Consider the following 18,190-nt stretch of genomic DNA (forward strand, 5'->3'; position numbering starts at 1 on the left):
TAAATTCTTTCGATCAAGCAACAGGAAGAGGTATAGATTTATGGACATCTTAAAAACTACCTTGAATATGAATATGAATATCTATTATTAATATCCGTATGTCTTTTATATTTGCATATATTCTATAGCTGTAATAATGTTTACCATTAAACGGCTAGATTTTCTGGCGTCTTTTCTCCCATTCGAGCCACTCACGGTTTAGCTCAGCTCATGCTTCTACACTTGCTCTTTTTGGCTGGCAAATCCAAATTAACTTTGAATTATTTTGTGATTGCATTTATGCGTCGGTCAAAGTTCGCGCTTTGCTGTTGCTGTTGCTGGTGTTGTTGTTGTTGTTGTTGTTGCGGTTGCCGTTGCTGTTGTTGGCTGTTGTGGGCTCTGCGGTACGTGGCTGGCACACTTTGCGCTGGCTGCTGCTGCTTGGCTCCATTAATTGAAGCAGGAAGGGGGGGAGTGAACCCGCATACAACAAACATATTGAGCAAACTGCGAGGCGTGGCTGTCGTACACTTACGACATATCCGCCCGCGGAGGGCGGTGGAGGGCCTGCGCCCGGGGCTGATTGGTCACGTGCCTGGCGCACGGGGCTGGGCTTCAATTCGTTGTGATTGCTTTGTATCGATTACAAAATGCATTACAACATTGCCACATGATAAATAACATCGAATGGGCGGCTCAAAGTGGGCGGGCCAGGAGCCGGGGCAGGCGTGTGGCCCTGTGCTTCAAATTAATGGAAACAATGAGCATCGCCTCGCATTAGCTATACAAACTTCAACTGCGTGCTCAACATATTTAAATTCGACTCGATGCTATGGCAAGAGCCCATATAAAATTGATTAAAATGGTTGCAATCGAAAAAGAAGAGAAAAAGAAGAAGAAAACCATCCATCACAACTTTCAAATTTGCAGATGAGGACAAGTGCCAACCCCAAGGAAATTGTTTTTTTTTTGTCCCTGTCCCTTGTCAAACGCTTAAGACGTAATGCTTCCAATCGATAATCAATAGTTGTTAGCACAACTCTATTAAAAAATGGGCCTCTCCTTCTCTCACTCTCTATATTGCGGAAGACTTTTATTGTATGGTGAGTGCGACCAGTGTGACCGTATGCCATCAAAAGTTTCCTTCTTATATTTGATCAATCATTTCTTCCTCTCTCATGTTTTTGATTTCTGTGTTTTTGTTGCGGATCGGGCACATAAAATGTTTTATTGCATGTTAAAACCCATATTTGTCACTCAGCTTCCCTCTCTCTCTTTATTTCTCAGCCTATTATATGATTCGATAACTTTCTCACTCTCTCAAGTTTCTTCTCTCGTGTTAAATAATTCTTTAACTCTCTTGCACTTTCTCTTTCTCGATTACTCTCCTTATCTCTTTATCGCTATCTCTTTATCTCTTTATCGCTATCTCTCTCTCTCTCTCTCTCTCTCTCTCTCTCTCTCTCTCTCTCTCTCTCTCTCTCTCTCTCTCTCTCTCTCTCTCTCTCTCGGTAAATCTAACTCTCGTCTTATTTGGTTGTCTCCTCTTTTTCTGACTCTCTTTCTCTCTCACTCTTTCAGTCCCTCTTTCTTTGCCACCCTTTCTGCCGCTCTCTCTCTCTTTACAGATCCATAATTTTCTTGATTTCTCTTTCGCTCTCTCTATATTCTTTCTGTTTCTTCTTTCTTTCTCTGCCTCTATTTGTCCTTCTTATCACTTTTGCTCTGTCTTCCTCTCTAGCTCTCGATAAAGTTGCGAATTGATTTAATTTGCCATTTATATTTAATTTGATTTTCCATTCTATTTAACCCAGAATTTCACTATTCCTTTTTGTATATATATTCTTTTCGTTATATCTCACTCTCTCTCTCCCTCTCTCTCTCTCTCTCTCTCTCTCTCTCTCTCTCTCTCTCTCTCTCTCTCTCTGTGCTGCTCTGTGGCTTTTTCTTTTATTGCTGGCTGCCATCTCAAGTTGTTATTCTTCGCGCACAGTGTGACCGTCTGCTATTACTGTCTATTTGACTTTTTAAAAGTTTTCCCACTTTTGTCTTAAAACATTTCGCATCGTCTTTGCCTCTTACTGTGTCCCCAACCCACTCACTCACTCGCTCGCTCGCTCTCTCTTGTCTTTCTCTCTCTCTCTCTCTCTCTGGGCTGGCTGAATGTCATTTAAGTTTGCCATTTGCTCAGTGTGACCATGTGCTATTAATAACAAATGAAATTGCCGCCAGGCTAATGCACAGCACTTTGCTAACTTGTCCACAGCGCGCAATGCTTTTTGCTCTTGTTGTTGCAGCTGCTATTGTTGTTGTTGTTGCTGCTCTCGTTGTTGCCATTAAGCCACACGTGCCATTGTTTTTTTTTTGCCATTATTGCCGCTGCCGTTGCCATGGCGCAAAATAAAATGCAATGACGTGATTATTATACAATTTGTATCAATTTACTTTTGATATGGCGAGCACAGTTACAATAGCAACGCGCCATCGTTGCTGATATAACATTACTGCCATACACACACACACAGACACACACACACATGGTCACTTTTCATTCGGATTGTTGTTTATTTATGCATATCACTTAATGCATGCAACTCTTGCCCCATGGGCTAATCCGCAATGCCTCAAAATGCCGCCCTTAAGTTGGCTTTATTACAAATGGGAATTATTATTGATATAAGTGCTTCGAGTATGTGTGTGTGTGCGTGTGTGTGTGTGTGTGTGTGTTTGCTTTGCGAGCAGCTGAAACAACATGAAACAAGTTGTACAAACTCCTGGGAGACGCTTCGATGAGCGAGTGCGAGACGCTGGCGGGTGAGAAAACTCGCTTAAGACATTGCCGCAACGTGCCGAAAGTTTTGTGATGCTTGGACAAGCGCCTGTCACACGCACACACACACACACACACGCACAGTGAGCACCCCAGTGACAGTGGCAGTGTCACTTGTGTTTCTTAAGTTTATTAAAGAGGCATAAAAGTGTCATTGGCGGTTAATGGTAGGCGATTAGTTGCATTAAGTTGACCAGCAAACAGCCACAGCCACAGCCACAGCCCCAGCAACAGCCCCAGCAACAACCACCACAGCACCACACTTCCACTTCTCTGCACCCCCCTCTCTCACTCACTCACCCTAACATGCACGCTTGAAGTGAGTGCGTAATTGAATAGCAAACGCAGCCACACAACAACTATCTCATATCAATTTAGTGCCCAGGGATATATTGCCCGTGCTTATGGCCGGCAATCAATCAGTTAATGGAAGGTCAAAGCAATCGATGGCCAACTGCAAATTAAGTTAGTACCTGATATACAGCTGATATAACAGTGCAGTTAGCTCAAAGGCAAACTCTGAAAAATCTTTAGCAATGCGAGAGCCAGCTCTTATATGCCATATGTGTATACATATATATTTCTAGCTGGAAACTTAAGCAAACTCTGAACAATAAACAGCTCAATAAGCAAATAAATAAACTGGAATTCAAATTTCTCAATAATCGTACAACATTTAATACCTAGAGCACAATCTAAGCAAACTGTTTGGCGTATCGCGCAAGTGCACTGCATATAGCGTCACACCACCACTAGATAGCCATATCCGATTGCAGGCTTTTGGCCATAAGTATAAATTTTTGGTATTGCCCTGGCAAGACTCGGAGCTGAAAGCGCCAGCGCTCGACTTGAGGGCGACGTGGAAAAACTTATTGAAAAGTCATAAGAGCCATAAAATACGAAAATGTCTTTGGCAGACGCACAGCAGAAGAGCACTGCCTGTGCGTGGGGCAGGGGTAGGCGTGGCAAAAGCTTTAACTTGTCGCAAAAGCCGCATAAAATAAATACGGCGAACGGCGAAAGGGTAGGCAGGGAGAAGGAGGGGCGCAGGTCTAGCAAATGGGATAACCTGAAACACATTATGCCAATGCGATAAACCCGCAAGCAACGAAATTGTTTTTGGCTTCATCTTGGCCTGGTCGGGCTCTGGCTTCAGCTACAGTCTTCAGCTTCAGCTTCAGCGTTCAGCTTTTGCTTTTGTAAATCATTTAACACGCTCTCGATTTTTATTTTAATGGCATTGCCGGAAAGTTTTTAATGGCTAACGCAGCAGCAACAACTACAACAGCAACAATAACATCAGCAACAACAACAGCCTCTGGTTTCGGGCCCTCGTATTATGGCCATCGATAATATGCGCAGCGTTTGGCTAAGTGGCAGGCATCGCGGCATCAAAGTCCTTTTATGGCATGCCACAGCACACTCAAGATGTTGCCAGCTCCCATGGCGAGCAATATATGTAGAAGTGGGTGCTCGTGCCATGCTCTCTCCCTCTCTCTCTCTCTCACACACACACACTCTGTCTCTCTCTCTGCGTGTATTGAATTATTTTCTCGCTGCGTTGGCAAATGTTTATTGCTCAGCATATTTCGGTAATTTTTGATGCATGCGAATTTGATATAACTTCTTAAGCACAAGCCGATTGTTTGTATAAGGAAAAATATTATTATATATACATACATACATACAAATATCTATTTATATTTACATACATATATATTGGTATACAAATAAAAATTGGGATCTGATATTCGCATCATTAAGCATTTAAAATTTCAAGTCCTGACTTGAACGAGCAAACGTACAGAGGGATAGACGGACGGATGGGCAGACAGACGGATGGACAGACGGACGGACGGACAGGCAGACAGACAGACGGACGAACAGACAGACGGACGGACAGACAAACAGACAGACAGATAGACAGACAGAGAGAGGGAAAGATAGACGGACGGACGGACAGGCAGACAGACGGACGGATAGACAAACAGACAGACAGATAGACAGACAGAGAGAGGGAAAGATAGACGGACGGACGGACAGGCAGACAGACGGACGGATAGACAAACAGACAGACAGATAGACAGACAGAGAGAGGGAAAGATAGACGGACGGACGAACGGACGGACGGACAGACGAACAGGCAGAGGGAAAGACAGATAGATGAACGGATAGCCGGACAGCCAGAATGAATAACGGAACGTCCGATTGACTTAGCTCGTCATTCTCAGCAATAATATAATATTTTATACATTATAAGGAATATATTATATTCCTTAAAAGGTTTGCCACGCCTTCTTCTGCAAGTTGTATACAGTTTTACAAATCCACCCAACGATATAAGAAGTAGAGTACATTCTACATTCTCTACATGTTCCGTACTCCACAGTTCGTTCCGTTTCGCCTTCCCTGCGTAGGGCGATACTCAGAGCGCTTTGAAGTGTGAGTGAGTGAGCTGGAGCGAGGCACGCTGTACTCACCCGAGTGAGCCACAGCGATCAAAGCTCAAGTGATCGACGCGTCGATCAACGTCGCGACGCTACGAAAAGCTACGCCTTTTCCATAAAATGAGTATGTATAGAAGGCTCTTCTTACAAACAAATATGGCATTTGCTATAAATAAAGGTGTGTAAATGGAGAACAAGTGCTGCTCGATTGTCGTGAATTCCTAGACTATTCCGTATAAGAAAGCGGAACTGAAACGCAAATGAAAGAGAAGAAGTGATCATAATGCATATGCACTATATGAGTAGTATATACAGAAAAATATATACATACATACATATCTATGCCCATAAATATATAAAAGTCGTTTGATATTTTAGACACTTTTGGCTAAAGGCTATAAAATAGAATTTTAGCTAAGAAGTTGAATGAATTTTAGCTAATTTTGTAAGCTGCTCTCTCTGTCTTCCCATATCTCTCGCCCTCTCTCTTTCTCTCCGTTCTCCGCTATTTCTACTACCTATGCATTCTGCTGTTGCTGCTCCTGTTGCTCTGCCTCTGCCAGCCCTTTCTCTGTCTCTCTCTCTGCCCGGCTAATGCCTTTCAGCTTGCATATGTGATATGCACAGGCGTCAAATGTTAGCGGCAATGTCAGCAGCAAGCGTCCTGCAGGATATGCTTGCCTTGCCTTGCCGCCCCATGCAAAGCTCATCAAATCACAATGCAACACACACTTTGTACATTATGTGTACAAGTGTGTGTGTGTGTGTGTGTGTTAATGATAATCATGAATATTATGCTGCTTGTTTGGTGTGTATTTTGGGCCCCGGGCAAACAGTTTGCCTGTTGTTTGCCCAACAAAATGTTAATATGCTGAGCCAGCGTCCCGAAAGCCAAACCAAACCAAACCAAACCAAGCCAAGCCAAAGCAAAGCAAAGCAAAGCAGCAGGCGCATTGTTTAAATATTTGATTAGCTTTAGTTTTGGCTTCAGCTTCAGCTTCTGCTTCAGCTCCAGATTTGGCTTTAGCCTTAGCCAGGCATCGGCCTTAATATCATCCACTTTCATTTCAGCGTTTTTTGCACCGCATTCTGTTCAAGTCTTTTGTGCGCAATAAAATCAACTTAATTAAAGTTAAACAAGCAGCTAATCAAATTTTTATTATATACTCTTGGCCAACACCCTTCAGCGCCAGACAGTTAACTAAACGTGGCGTAATTTCATTTTAAAAATGCATGCTCATGTCTCTGTCTGTGTGTGTGTGTGTGTGTGTGTGTGTGTTTGTGTTGTTGTGGCTTACATGAGACTCTCCTCATTGAGGCACTGCCAAAGCCTGGCAAAGCTAGCGAAATTTTTGTTTGTTGTGGCTTCTATTTTTTTTTCCATTTGAGCGCATATATATATGGATGTATGTATAGTCTGATACCCTGTATATATGTATGTATACATATTCGTATATTTAACAGTGATTGAAGTCTGAACTAAGTGCAGTTCAAAATAAATCTCTAACTCTAAAAAAAATACATTTAAATGCACTAAAATCCACATATATTAAATTATATTAATTTATTCATATATGTATATCTATCACATACATATATTTGTCTTAGAGTACTGTCTAATGTGTCTAATAGTGCGGCCGCAGCTGGAGTGTCTGGGGGCTCAAGTAGCCTTCATCACACATACACACCGACGCTCACACACAGAGACACGCGCTCAGATCGAAACTGCTGGGCGACAGTGAGCTCAAGTGTGTATAGCAGTGGGCAATGGCTCGTTGGCGCCTTGGAGCCACCAGGCACGCCACATGGTCGGCGTGCGATTTTCACAATCATCCACATTGTAGTGCTCGAACTCCTCGTCACAGCTCCAGCTGCCGATAATGTTGGGCCGCTCGACCAGACGCAAATTGGAGCTTAGATTGTTGGAGCTGCTGTTGTGTGGCTGGACGGTGATGATGGTGAGCTCCTTCAGCGGCAGCTCCTGGCACTGATGGCGACTGCTCTTTGCCAAAGAGCTGGCCGAGCAGCAGCAATAGCAGCAGCAGCTAGACATCTGAAGGGATGGGGGTCGAGGAAGAGAGTGAGAGAGAGAGAGTGAGTGAGTGAGCGATATAACTCTTATGAATGCAAGGCATTGAGATGAAGTAACACGAAAGATAATATAGTGAGAGAGAGGGAGGGTTAAGGAGAGGTAAGGAGAGAAGAGAGACACGGAGAGAGTGACAGAAAGAGAGAATGAGAGAAAAAAACTTTTATGAATGTATAGCATTGAGATGTAGTAATACGAAAAATAAAAGGAACAGAGAGAGAGAGAGAGAGAGAGAGAGAGAGGGAGAGAGAGAAAGAAAGAGATAATAATACCATGAATGAGCTGTAGTAGAACGAAAAATAATGGAGAGAGATAAAACCCATATGACAGGAATAATAAATAAAATAAAATATATTAAAAACAAGAAATGGGGAGAGAGAGAGCAAGAATCAATAAATTGAAGATAATTTTGAAGAATGAAGGCAGGCGAAGTTTAAAGAAATTCTGACTTAGAAACGTTCTGAAAATCTGAGTTTGTCTGAACTTATGAAGAATAAAATTGAAGAATTTGTGACTTACATAAACAACAAATCGCCTAGAGCTGCAATCAGGCCATTAATGAATGGAGTCACAGATCAGTCCAGAATTACTATAATCTCTATGCAGATGCGCAATAATAGATTCAGATCGATGTGGTTTCCCAATAGGTAGGCTCTGCTCAGTAGTACCCTCTCCTCAATAGCAGCTTCTTCTTCTCAGTTGTAGATCGTTGTAGCTCCCCAATAGGAGGTAGCCTCCCTTTGTGTGGATGGTTGCAATGGCTTTGAGCTGCGCCAGTTGCAATGTCAACGCTTTATATAGAGAGACGAGGCGAGTGCGAGTGCGAGTGCGAGTGAGCTCGATTTACTCTCGTCCAGAGTCCGAAAGTAAAAGTTTACAATGGTATTTGTTTTTATTCTATTTGTTTCTGTTTTTGTTGCTCTTTAGCTGGAAACACGCACTCGGCAACTGTTTGGCTGGACAGAGCTCTGGGAGAATGGAAAATTGTAACTAAATACTTGCTGTTTCGGTTATTCGTAATCATAATCAGCAGCTGCGACAAATTCATTTATGCAAATGCGAAATAATTTATGAAATAATTGAGTGGATTATTACAAAAATCACCAGAAATTTGTATATGCATATAGATATATATAAATATGTGTATGTGTGTGCATGTGTGTGTGTGTGTTGACATACAAGTATAAATTTTAATAAGTATAATTATGCTTAATACTGCGGCCATTCAATCAGTGGCAACGGCTGCTGCTGCGGCTGCGGCTGCGGCTGATTATCATTCATCATGATGTATAAATAATGCGGCACTGTGGAGTTGGGGGAATCGACATATTGTATTACCAATTTGCGAATGCAAATGCGCCGACAGCCGGCTGATGTCTAAAATTTCACGCACAAACTGCTGCTAAATGGCCAAAAGGTTGCCAAGGCAATGGGGGGAATAGGGATTGGGAATGGTGGAAATGTTGGAAATGCTGGAAATGGGAACGGAATATTTGTAGCTTTGTGTTACTCAAGTTTAGTTCAAAGTGAACTCTGAACCAGGCATATTGATTTACTGGTTCCCCTGGCTCTTGATTGATATGGCCAAACACCTGACCAGAGTCAGCTTTCAGCTTGCAGCCGGCTAAAAGGCAAAATAATGTGCGCCATTGCCCAGATCTACATCGGTGAAGATTTCAATTTCATCCTTGATGGCCACGCCCGAGCAGCGCTCCACGCCGGCTGCGTTGCCCTTCTGGGCGGACTGTGGCGCCGCCAGCTCTGTTAGCAGGCGACTGGGATGCACATCCGCACAGATGTTAATCTCCTCGAGGCGAGCTGGGGAATGGGAGCCGCGCATGACAACCGCCGATGGCGTCGCTAGCTGCTGCTGCTGCTGCTGCTGCTGCTGCTGTTCCGGCTCCAGCTCCAGCTCCCGCTGCAGCTCCAGCTGCAGCTGCCGTGGCTTTAGCAGTGCCTCCGGCGTTGACGACAGCGTCCGCTCCAGCTGCAGTTGCAGCTCCGGCTCCGTGGGCGTCACCAGCTGTGGCTGCGGCTGCGGCTGCGGCTGCTCCACCTTGCTGTGGCTCGGCGATTGCTGCTCCAGCTGATCGGCAAAGATCTGCTCATCGTCGTCCTGATGCTGCTTGTAGCAGTTGCCCAACGTGAAGCAGTCGGCGAAGAAGCGCATTGCTCGGCTGCCCGCCCACAACTGGCCAGTGGTCGGGGCCCGGCGGCCAAGTGCCGCCGTTATATAGAGCGCTGCGTGCTGGGTGCCCTGGCAGTTGCTTAATTGAAATGCAAATTGATTTTTCAGCTTCAGTTTCGGCACAGGTCTGTCAGCTGTTTGCTTATCGATTGATGATAGGTCGCAGCAGCTGCTTTTGTTTGCTGTTTCATTTTGCTTTTCTATAAATACATTTTCCTTTTTCTTAACACAGTTTCTTGCTTTAATTTTGTTTTTGCTGTTTGCTTTTTTATTTACTTTTTTTTATTTTTATTTTTGTTCAGTTTCAATTTCAATTAGCTGGAAAGCGGACGCAGTCAAACACAATTTACACTTTTCGTTGTCTACTTTTGTGCGCCACGCCCAAGCCCGTGCGCCCCCAGCCCCCATGGTAACTTGGCGGAGCCTAATGAGTTTTGTAATTATGCAAAGTTGAACATAATTAGAACAGCAGCTCAAATACAAAATTACTCGAGATGAAATTCAAAACGAAATGAATGAATAGAAGCATTCACAATTGCAAGGGCGGGCGGGCCGGCCAAATATCCCCCAGCTATATATGTGTGGCAGGAGGCCGCCCTGCCATCCCCATCCGGCCAGCTGCTCATAAACAATACGTTGATAAACGTTGCCAACAACCGTTAGCTGCTCTACCCAGACTACGGTTGATGCATTCTGTGAAGCTGTTTGTGACATAGAGTAGTACGTAGTACGTAGTAGCAAGTACGTAATACGCAATGTAGATCATAAATTGTAGGGGAAATGCATCAATTTAGATATGAGTGAGGTTTCAGAACAAATTTCTTTACATATGATATGAGCATAATTATATTGATAGATATATACATATGTATATATAGTCGAGTCTCGATACTTCGTATCCCGCTATATCGAAAAGCGCGATAAATCGAAAAAGATTTAATACTTTAAAGAAAATTCGTTTTCAATATTTCCCTATAATTTGAATTTCTATGTAAATCTAAAAAAAAGTGGATCTCCTTGTCATTTCGAGTTATAGGGAACCCACTGTACATATTTTCACTGCTCAGCTTATGGTTTTAGTTTATTTCTAAATGTGGATTCGTTTCAGCATTTTAAACAATATTTTAGCTTGTTTGCAAGTACAGTAAACATTGGCTTATGTAGAATTTCTGTTAATAATAAATTATTTCGATTGTTAAGTTTCGATTTGAGCTCAAGGCATATCAAATGATATATAACATGACTGCTGTTTACTGCAAAGAACTTTTAGCAATCTGTAAATACAGTAGTCACTGACTAATGTATACAGAAATGAAGAGATATTTGAATTGTGCTGCTTCATCTCGACTTGAATCGAGGCTAATGGCATTCCATAATATATTCAATATATTCCATCTCTGCTTCAACTTGGCTGCAAATACAGTAGTCATTGTCAAATAAATAACCTACCATATATTGTAAAAGAGCATGTGTTTGAATTCAAATAGACATGCATTACAAGAAAACACTCCTAAGACTCCTACGCCTAAACCATTTTCCTCCTATCTATACGAAAATACTTTCTTGCTATTCCAACAAATAATTTATATCAAATAATAATCTATTTACCTCTTAGACTCCCTGATTGGTTTAAAGTTTCATTGCAAAATAAATTTCATAGATTATTTCATTGCCATAGTTTGTTATTTCATTCAATCTCCACAAAATCCATAAAACTTCACAAATTTGCAAAAGCAAATTTGTGCAAATTGCACAATAATTACTTTTGTGAGACGAATGCAATATTTATTTCATTTGCAACTCAATTAAAATCAAAGCAATATATTTCGCTGGAAATGCAAAAAGCTGTGAATAAAAATGAAAATGAACATGAAAATACAAAAATAAAATAAAATAAACAAATAGAAAATAGGAAATTTGCTTTTCGTTTGCTCTGTTCGCTATTCCAGTTAAAGCATAGAGAATTGTGGTTTGTGCCTGTGTGTGCGTGAGAGTGTATATGTGTGTGTGTGTGAGTATTTTTGCTAAATTTAAGCTTTCATATGGTGAGTTTAAATACACTGTAAAAGAGTAATGTGAGCATATTAGTTAATTTGAGCTGAGTGTGAAGCTTTGAAGTTTTATAAAATATAATTAAACTATATAGGTATTTTTTTTAACCTCTTTGGAATGCAGTTCCTGAAGAGGCTTAAGCAATTTAGCAAACTTGAGATGATATCAAAGCAATTCATAGTCGCTCTGCCATTTTGGGCGGGTATTACGCAGTCATCTATAGTTGTTTCTCTCTCAGAATGGCTGTTAAACGCTTTGGAGTTTGTTGCAGCGCAATCTTAAAGCACTCAGGGCTACGCTCAAGAGGAGGCGTGGTCAGTAAGCCTCACATATATTAGGTTTTTCTTAGTTCTCTTCATGGAGTAGTTCAACTTCTTTGGCAGGTAATAGCTAATAGCTTTAAAGCTAAACTTCTTGTGGAGGTAAGAGCCAACAGCTTTGAAGCAAAACTTTCTTAGCGGGTAATAGCTAACAACTAGCTAATAGCTAGCAAGCTAATGAGCCAAGCTAGCTGCTTTAAAGCCGAAGAAGCTAATTGCTTCAAAGCTGAACTAAAGCAGCTAAAAGCTAACAGGCCGAGACAAGCTAAAGGCTGAACCTCTTCAGCGAATATTAGCTAACAGCTAATAGCTTTCAAGCTGAATTTCTTCCGCGGGTAATAGCTTTAAAGCTAAACTTTGCCAGCAAGCAAATAACTAGCAGCTTTAAAGCTGAACTTCTGCAACCATTAATAGCCAATAGCTTCATAGCTGAGCTTCTTCAGCGGGAAACAGCTTTAAAGCTAAGCTTTGCCAGCAAGCCAATAACTAGCTACTTTGAAGCCGTGAAGTTCCTCAGAAGCCCATTGCTTCTTAGCTTAGCCTTTCTTTAGCCGAATTTCTTTAGCGGATAATAGCATTAAAGTGGAACTTCTTCAGCGAATAATAGCTGACATCTTTAAAGCTGACTTTCTTTAGCGAGTAATAGCTTTAAAGCCAAACTTCGTCAGCAAGCTAATAACTAGCAGCTTCAAAGCTGAGCTTTAGCAGGTAATAGCCAACAGCTTGAAAGCTGTTTTAGCACTGCGAGCGAGCATTAGGCCGTCGTCTATAGCCGTCTCAAGTTTTTATTTGTTCTGCTTCTTCATTTTTTCATTTTTTTTTCTTTTTTTTTGGGTTGTGGCCAGGCAAACTAGAAAAATATCAATGTCATTTACAGGCCTTGGGCTAAATTGGGGGTTGCTGCTGTCAGTGGTGCGTGTGGTGTTGTTCAGTGTTGTTGTTGCCGTTATGTAATGTTAGATGTCTGTTTGGTGTATTTTGTGCGTATGCTTCTATTCTATTGTTGTTGTTGTTGTTGGTGCTGCTGGGGCACATCATTGCGGTTCTACTCGGGTTGCCTGGCGATTTGCCACTGTGCAGTCTATGCTGAGGATTCGCTTGTTGTTGTCCAATTTGTTGTTGTTGTTGCTTGTTTATTTGGCTTTGGTCTCGTGGCTGTCAAACCAAGCGCATAACCGCAGAGCGACGCACAGCAACGGCAACGGCAGCGTCAGCGTCAGCGTCAACAGCAGCGTTAGCCACCTCGCCCCCCGCCTCAATCCGCCCACTGTTGCACGTTTGGCGGTTGCCACGCAGCTATTTTCAATTTGTGTTGCATAAGTTCGAGCAGCGCGCCCAACTAAAATGGAAGCTGCTGCAAATCTCATTTACTCACTTCTATTTTCATTCTCTCAGTTTTTGTTGTTGTGCGGCTTCTTCTACGGGCAGAGCAAATCCGTTTGGCAATCCGGAACGAGCTTCAACCCCGAATTGAGAAACCATCCGCTTTCATTCCCATTTTTTTGTTTTTTTTTTTCCTTCGTGTCCTTTTTTTCTGGGTTTCTGTGGCTGCTTTGCCTGCGCGTCTGCTGCTGCTGCTGCTGCTGCTGCCGCTGCTGCTGCCGCTGCTGCTGCCGCTGCTGCTGCTGCTGCTGTGGTCATGCCCACTTGATGCGTATTTAATTAACGTTAATTGAAATTGATTTATGTATGCAGCGTGCGTACGCTGGCCCCTTCACCTTCCCCCCGCGGGCTCGCTCTCCCCTTGGCTTTGCCCTGCTTTGTTGGCCAATCGAAAAATATGCCGCGTGAAATTTGCGGCAAGTTGTTGGATGTCAACAGAAAACAATTTTGATATACATACATACATACATATATATATATATATATGTATATTTGCTGCATACTGAAGCATGAAAAATTGGTGGCTTCATTAAATTAATTAGGCAAATAGAAAATTTGACGAGTTTCAAATTCGTTTTGTTGTGGCTGCTTGGGTAAAAGGTGAACGAATTGTTTGCCATTGAGGCTGTAGTTCAGTTATTGACTTTAAGTGCTCAAGAATGTGGGCGGGGCTGGGGTTGGGCGCACCTAAACTGGGCAGAAATTGTAAAGGAATTGAGCAGTATTTAAGAAGAGGTAATAAATTTTGGGGAGGTAATCCTAAATATATATATATTGAATATATATATATATAAAATATATTTCAATTACATGCAGAGTAGCTGCAGCAGAAGTTAAGGTAGGCATCATAATGTGGTTTGCTGGAATAGATATCGGAATAATGCGCTAAGGAAATATTTCCGGGTCACTTAACCTCTGTGGCTAGCCGCCCAGATCATCCGATTCAAGCGTTATAAACTTCCTTTTGCACGAGTTTTGAAGATGCGAGACTTACGGAAAGTCAGTTCTGTCAAGAGTAATGGAAATCCTCCTGTCAATAAGTAGAATGCCATTAGTAAAATAATTATATAATACACATATAAGATTTAATATTTTTAGTTTACTTACAAGCTTCTCTATCTTCAATATACAGAAATAGATTTATCCTCGTTTGATTGGCAGATTCTCTGTAGGTTCTTGCTCACATGAATTAACATTTATAAATATAAAAGCGAATGCTGGGTACTCTGCAAGCTTTTGATCACACGAATTAACAATTTTGGGTATAAAAAGCAAATGCTTGGCTTGAGCTGCACAAATTAATCAGTGAACAGACTTAAAGATCAAGACTGAAATTTGCAGCCTGAATTAAGCACAAGTCATGTGCTCATCAAAAGAAAACTCGGGCGGAGGCTATCAGATTTTTGATGTAAAAACTAATCAAATCAACGCGCGGCGGCTGCTACTGCTGCTGCTTGAACCGGGCTTACGGGGCGCCATAAAATTAACGAGCGGCGCCAGGAAATGTGCAATGCGTTTGCGCAATTTCCACATCATTAATTTTTTTTTTTTCGTGTTTTACCATTTCGGCACAAGAAGCGCAGCAATTGCAGAAACAAAAGCAGAAGCAGAGGCAGAGGCAGCGGAGGGAGGGGAAAGAAAGTTAAGAAAACACGAATTCGTGTGGCGAACATTAAAAGAGCTCTGCGAAGTACACATGTGAGAGCAGCAGCTGCTGTTGCTGTGGTTGCTGCTCCTGCTCCTGCTCCTGCTGTATTGTTATTGTTGTTTTTAGCTTTTATGTTGATTTAATTAGAAAACGCAGCAGGCGCAACTTTTCTTGGAATCTCTTTTATGGCATAATTTTAGGCGCAACCAAATCGAAGCAGTCCCTAACTGTGCGCCGGCTGCCATCGAAAAAGACAATAAAAAGCGGCCCAGAAATTAACGAGCGGCACCTGCACCACCCACAGCTGAACTCTCGTAAATTGCGAGTTCGTATTTTATGCGTGCCCAAATAAATGTGAGATGATGCGGCAGCAGCAAATGTTTGCCCAGCTACTTTTTCCAATAAAAATCACTCATACGACCTGTTAACCGGATATCACACATACGCATGCATATATAACATCAATATCTGTGTGTGTGTATTTACTGCTTTTACTTATGCTTCGCTTTCTCTTTCTCTTTACAGGTGAGTTCTTGATTTCTGTTTGGCAAATTGCAAATGCGACTGTACTGAAGCTGAAATGGGAAAAAATCGTGAGTAGCCAAAAAGATCTGCAGCTGAATGGTATATATGTATATATCATACTAAGGCAAAAATGTGTCGGAAATTCGCTTTGATTTTGCTTTAACTTTGGCTTAACAAGTTTGTCTTGAAAGCTGAAATCGTAATATACTAGAGAACTTTGAGTCCACATGAAGACCTTGGGCTATAATAACTAAAACCAAATTACAATCAAAGCAATTAATTATGATGTTAATTAGCTAGAAGAGCAAACAAAAACTTTTCGTGCTGCCTTAATATTTGTATGAATTCTAATAGATTCAAAGCAATTAGATATTCATGGAAGGGTCTGAATTTAAAGTCCAGCAAAAGTTGGCTAAGTTAAGCTAGAGTGGAAGCTATCTAGATTCCGCTAAAGTTAAGAAAGCCAAAAGAAATATTTTAATGAATAAAAAAGATAAACATAAAAACAAATTCATGTAAGACAATCACAAGTAGCAGTGTTTATTAAGCTAATAATTTCATAAAATTAATTTAAATTATGATCATTTGTATTCCATAAATATAAAGGCAGTTTATGATATTTTATTGAATAGTAAAGCTTATTTTAAAAACTAACGCAGTTAAGACAATCACAAGTTGCATTGTTTTTTAAGCTAAGAATTTTATAAAATTAATTTAATTTATCTTAATAAGTCTTCCCTTTATATCAAGGCAGTTTTTGAAATTTGAACTCTATACAAATACAACATGAATCTAGGCTGTACCAACTTTATAAAATCAATAAAATTTCAATTGAAGCTCAGCTCTATGCTGAGATTGTAAAGCGCTAGAGAATTCGTTGTGCAAAGAAGCATTTCAATCATTAGCCAAGTTAAGGGAAATAGAAAAACCAACAGTAAAATTATTTCCTGTTCGTTGATCTTTGGTCGTCGTCGTCGTCGTGTTTGTTGTTGTTGTTGTTGTTGCTTCTGTTGTTTGTTTGTTTTCTAATTCCGGCAACAATGAAACGCTGTCTAGAAATTTTCCTAATTATGCGTTACCTGCACGTACCACGAGCGGGCAGGGGAGGCAACAGATTTTGCAAATGTTTAGCGCCGCCCACCCGCCAGCACACTCATCCATACACACACCTACAGCTACACCCACTCACTCACCCGCCCACTCACCTTAGTCAATGGGCCACAAAAACGACGAAACAATATCGCAAAAATGTCGAGCGATGCCAGCGAAAAAGCGAATGCGCTATGTAAATTTTGTGTGCTGACAACAAAACCCCAAAAAGCTTAGCTTCACCCTCCCACACACACACCAACACACACATACACTTAACGTTTCTGTGATTAACAATTACAAAACAGCAGCGGCAAAAACAGAAACAGAAACCTCAGAAGCGTTTGCCGTATCCAAAAAACCAGCCAAACAATACGCAGGCGACTGCCATTGTGCAGTTAGAGGGGAGGGAGCGGGAAAGAGCGTGGAGACAGAGGGCGTTGGATGGGGCGAGGCTTGGGGCTGGTCGTGGCATTTGCCGGCGTCCGCTACGTGCGTTGCCATAAGCAATTTAGCTAATTTTCTACAACGACTAACGCAAAATAATCGAAGCGTAAGATAACAAAAACAGTTGAGAGCGTTGTTGTTGCTGTTGTTGTTGTGGCTGGTGATGCTGCTGCTACCAGGCCCTGCGTCCCTTGGTTCTGCATAAGTAGAGAACAGAGCAGAAAAAAAAAAAACAACACAACATGAAATAAAACAAAACAATGGCAGCAGCCAAATCATTGGTCATGCCTCGGACTGAAAGTTTTAGCCAGAGTTGCCAACCTCCTGGCCAGATTTTTGTATTTGTTACGTGGGATTTGTTATGCGCTTGTTATTTGTGCCACACCCCCTTGTGCCGGCAGCAGCGTGGCAATTGTGCCATTTGCATTGTCGAATCACAGTTATATACATATATATATATATATATATATATATATATTCATATATATATATGTATATAAGCGCTTGTATTACTTTTCAATGACTGCTCAAAAATCAATGCACTGCGAGAAATGAAATGTTCAAACTGTAATTTGCACTGCATAAGTGTGTGTATCTTATATAGGGAATGCATGTGAGATAAATATAGTTCCCCTATCATCTCAGTGCCTAGCCCTGGCAAAACTTTCTAAATTCCGATTTGTGCTCGCAATTGTTGCTTCATTTTTGTTGTTTTCTGCTCCTGTTGGCTAACAGTGCATAAACATAACAGTAAATGTAATGTTTTGTAGTCTAGTGTGAGCGTAGTTTGTAATAATCATCAGCATAATCATCAGAAGGCGGTCATAACATGGGATTTACACGCAGCAGGTTTGGCAGCGCCTTCCAGCAGCTCTCGCCACCCTCCATCCACAGGCCCTGCCCAGGTCTTGTTTAATAATCGTAGCTTTTTATGCCCTTGGTCATGGCTGTCCGTTTGCTTTAGGTGGCTGTGGCTCTGGCTGTGGCTGCCGCTGTGGCTCTGGCTGTGGCTGCGGCTGTGGCTCTGGCTGTGGCTGCAACGCGTCTCTGTCGACCAGAGCAGCTAAAAATCAAATTTGCCTTGGCTACATTTATTCCAGCGCCAGAGCATTCCGGCCAAACCCTCAGCAAATGCCATTTGATTGAATTTTAAATATTGCCCCAAGACGTTTGCCAGCTGGAACGAGTTGAGC

The 18,190-nt window shown here is 41.8% G+C and overlaps 3 protein-coding genes across 12 annotated transcripts in view; 1 reads left to right on the plus strand and 2 right to left on the minus strand.

Annotated features, from left to right (window-relative positions):
* The window catches only part of LOC108657281 (uncharacterized protein CG43867), a 133,411-nt gene that overhangs the window by 52,282 nt on the left and 62,939 nt on the right, over window positions 1-18,190 (plus strand). The window lies entirely within an intron of this gene.
* LOC108658548 (uncharacterized) lies at window positions 6,693-8,179 on the minus strand. Its single transcript, XM_018111210.3, has 2 exons — window positions 7,865-8,179; window positions 6,693-7,309 (listed from the first exon to the last, which is right to left on the minus strand). Exon 2 carries the CDS (start codon window positions 7,307-7,309, stop codon window positions 7,001-7,003), a length of 309 nt encoding a protein of 102 aa, XP_017966699.1. The 5' UTR covers window positions 7,865-8,179; the 3' UTR covers window positions 6,693-7,000.
* LOC149090685 (uncharacterized) lies at window positions 8,504-9,591 on the minus strand. The gene has a single exon (XM_089264869.1). It carries the CDS (start codon window positions 9,513-9,515, stop codon window positions 8,970-8,972), a length of 546 nt encoding a protein of 181 aa, XP_089120995.1. The 5' UTR covers window positions 9,516-9,591; the 3' UTR covers window positions 8,504-8,969.

The sequence above is a fragment of the Drosophila navojoa genome, chromosome X (genome assembly GCF_054131105.1).
Source record: "Drosophila navojoa isolate 15081-1374.11 chromosome X, UAZ_NAV_1.0, whole genome shotgun sequence".
In the NCBI taxonomy this organism is placed as follows: domain Eukaryota; kingdom Metazoa; phylum Arthropoda; class Insecta; order Diptera; family Drosophilidae; genus Drosophila; species Drosophila navojoa.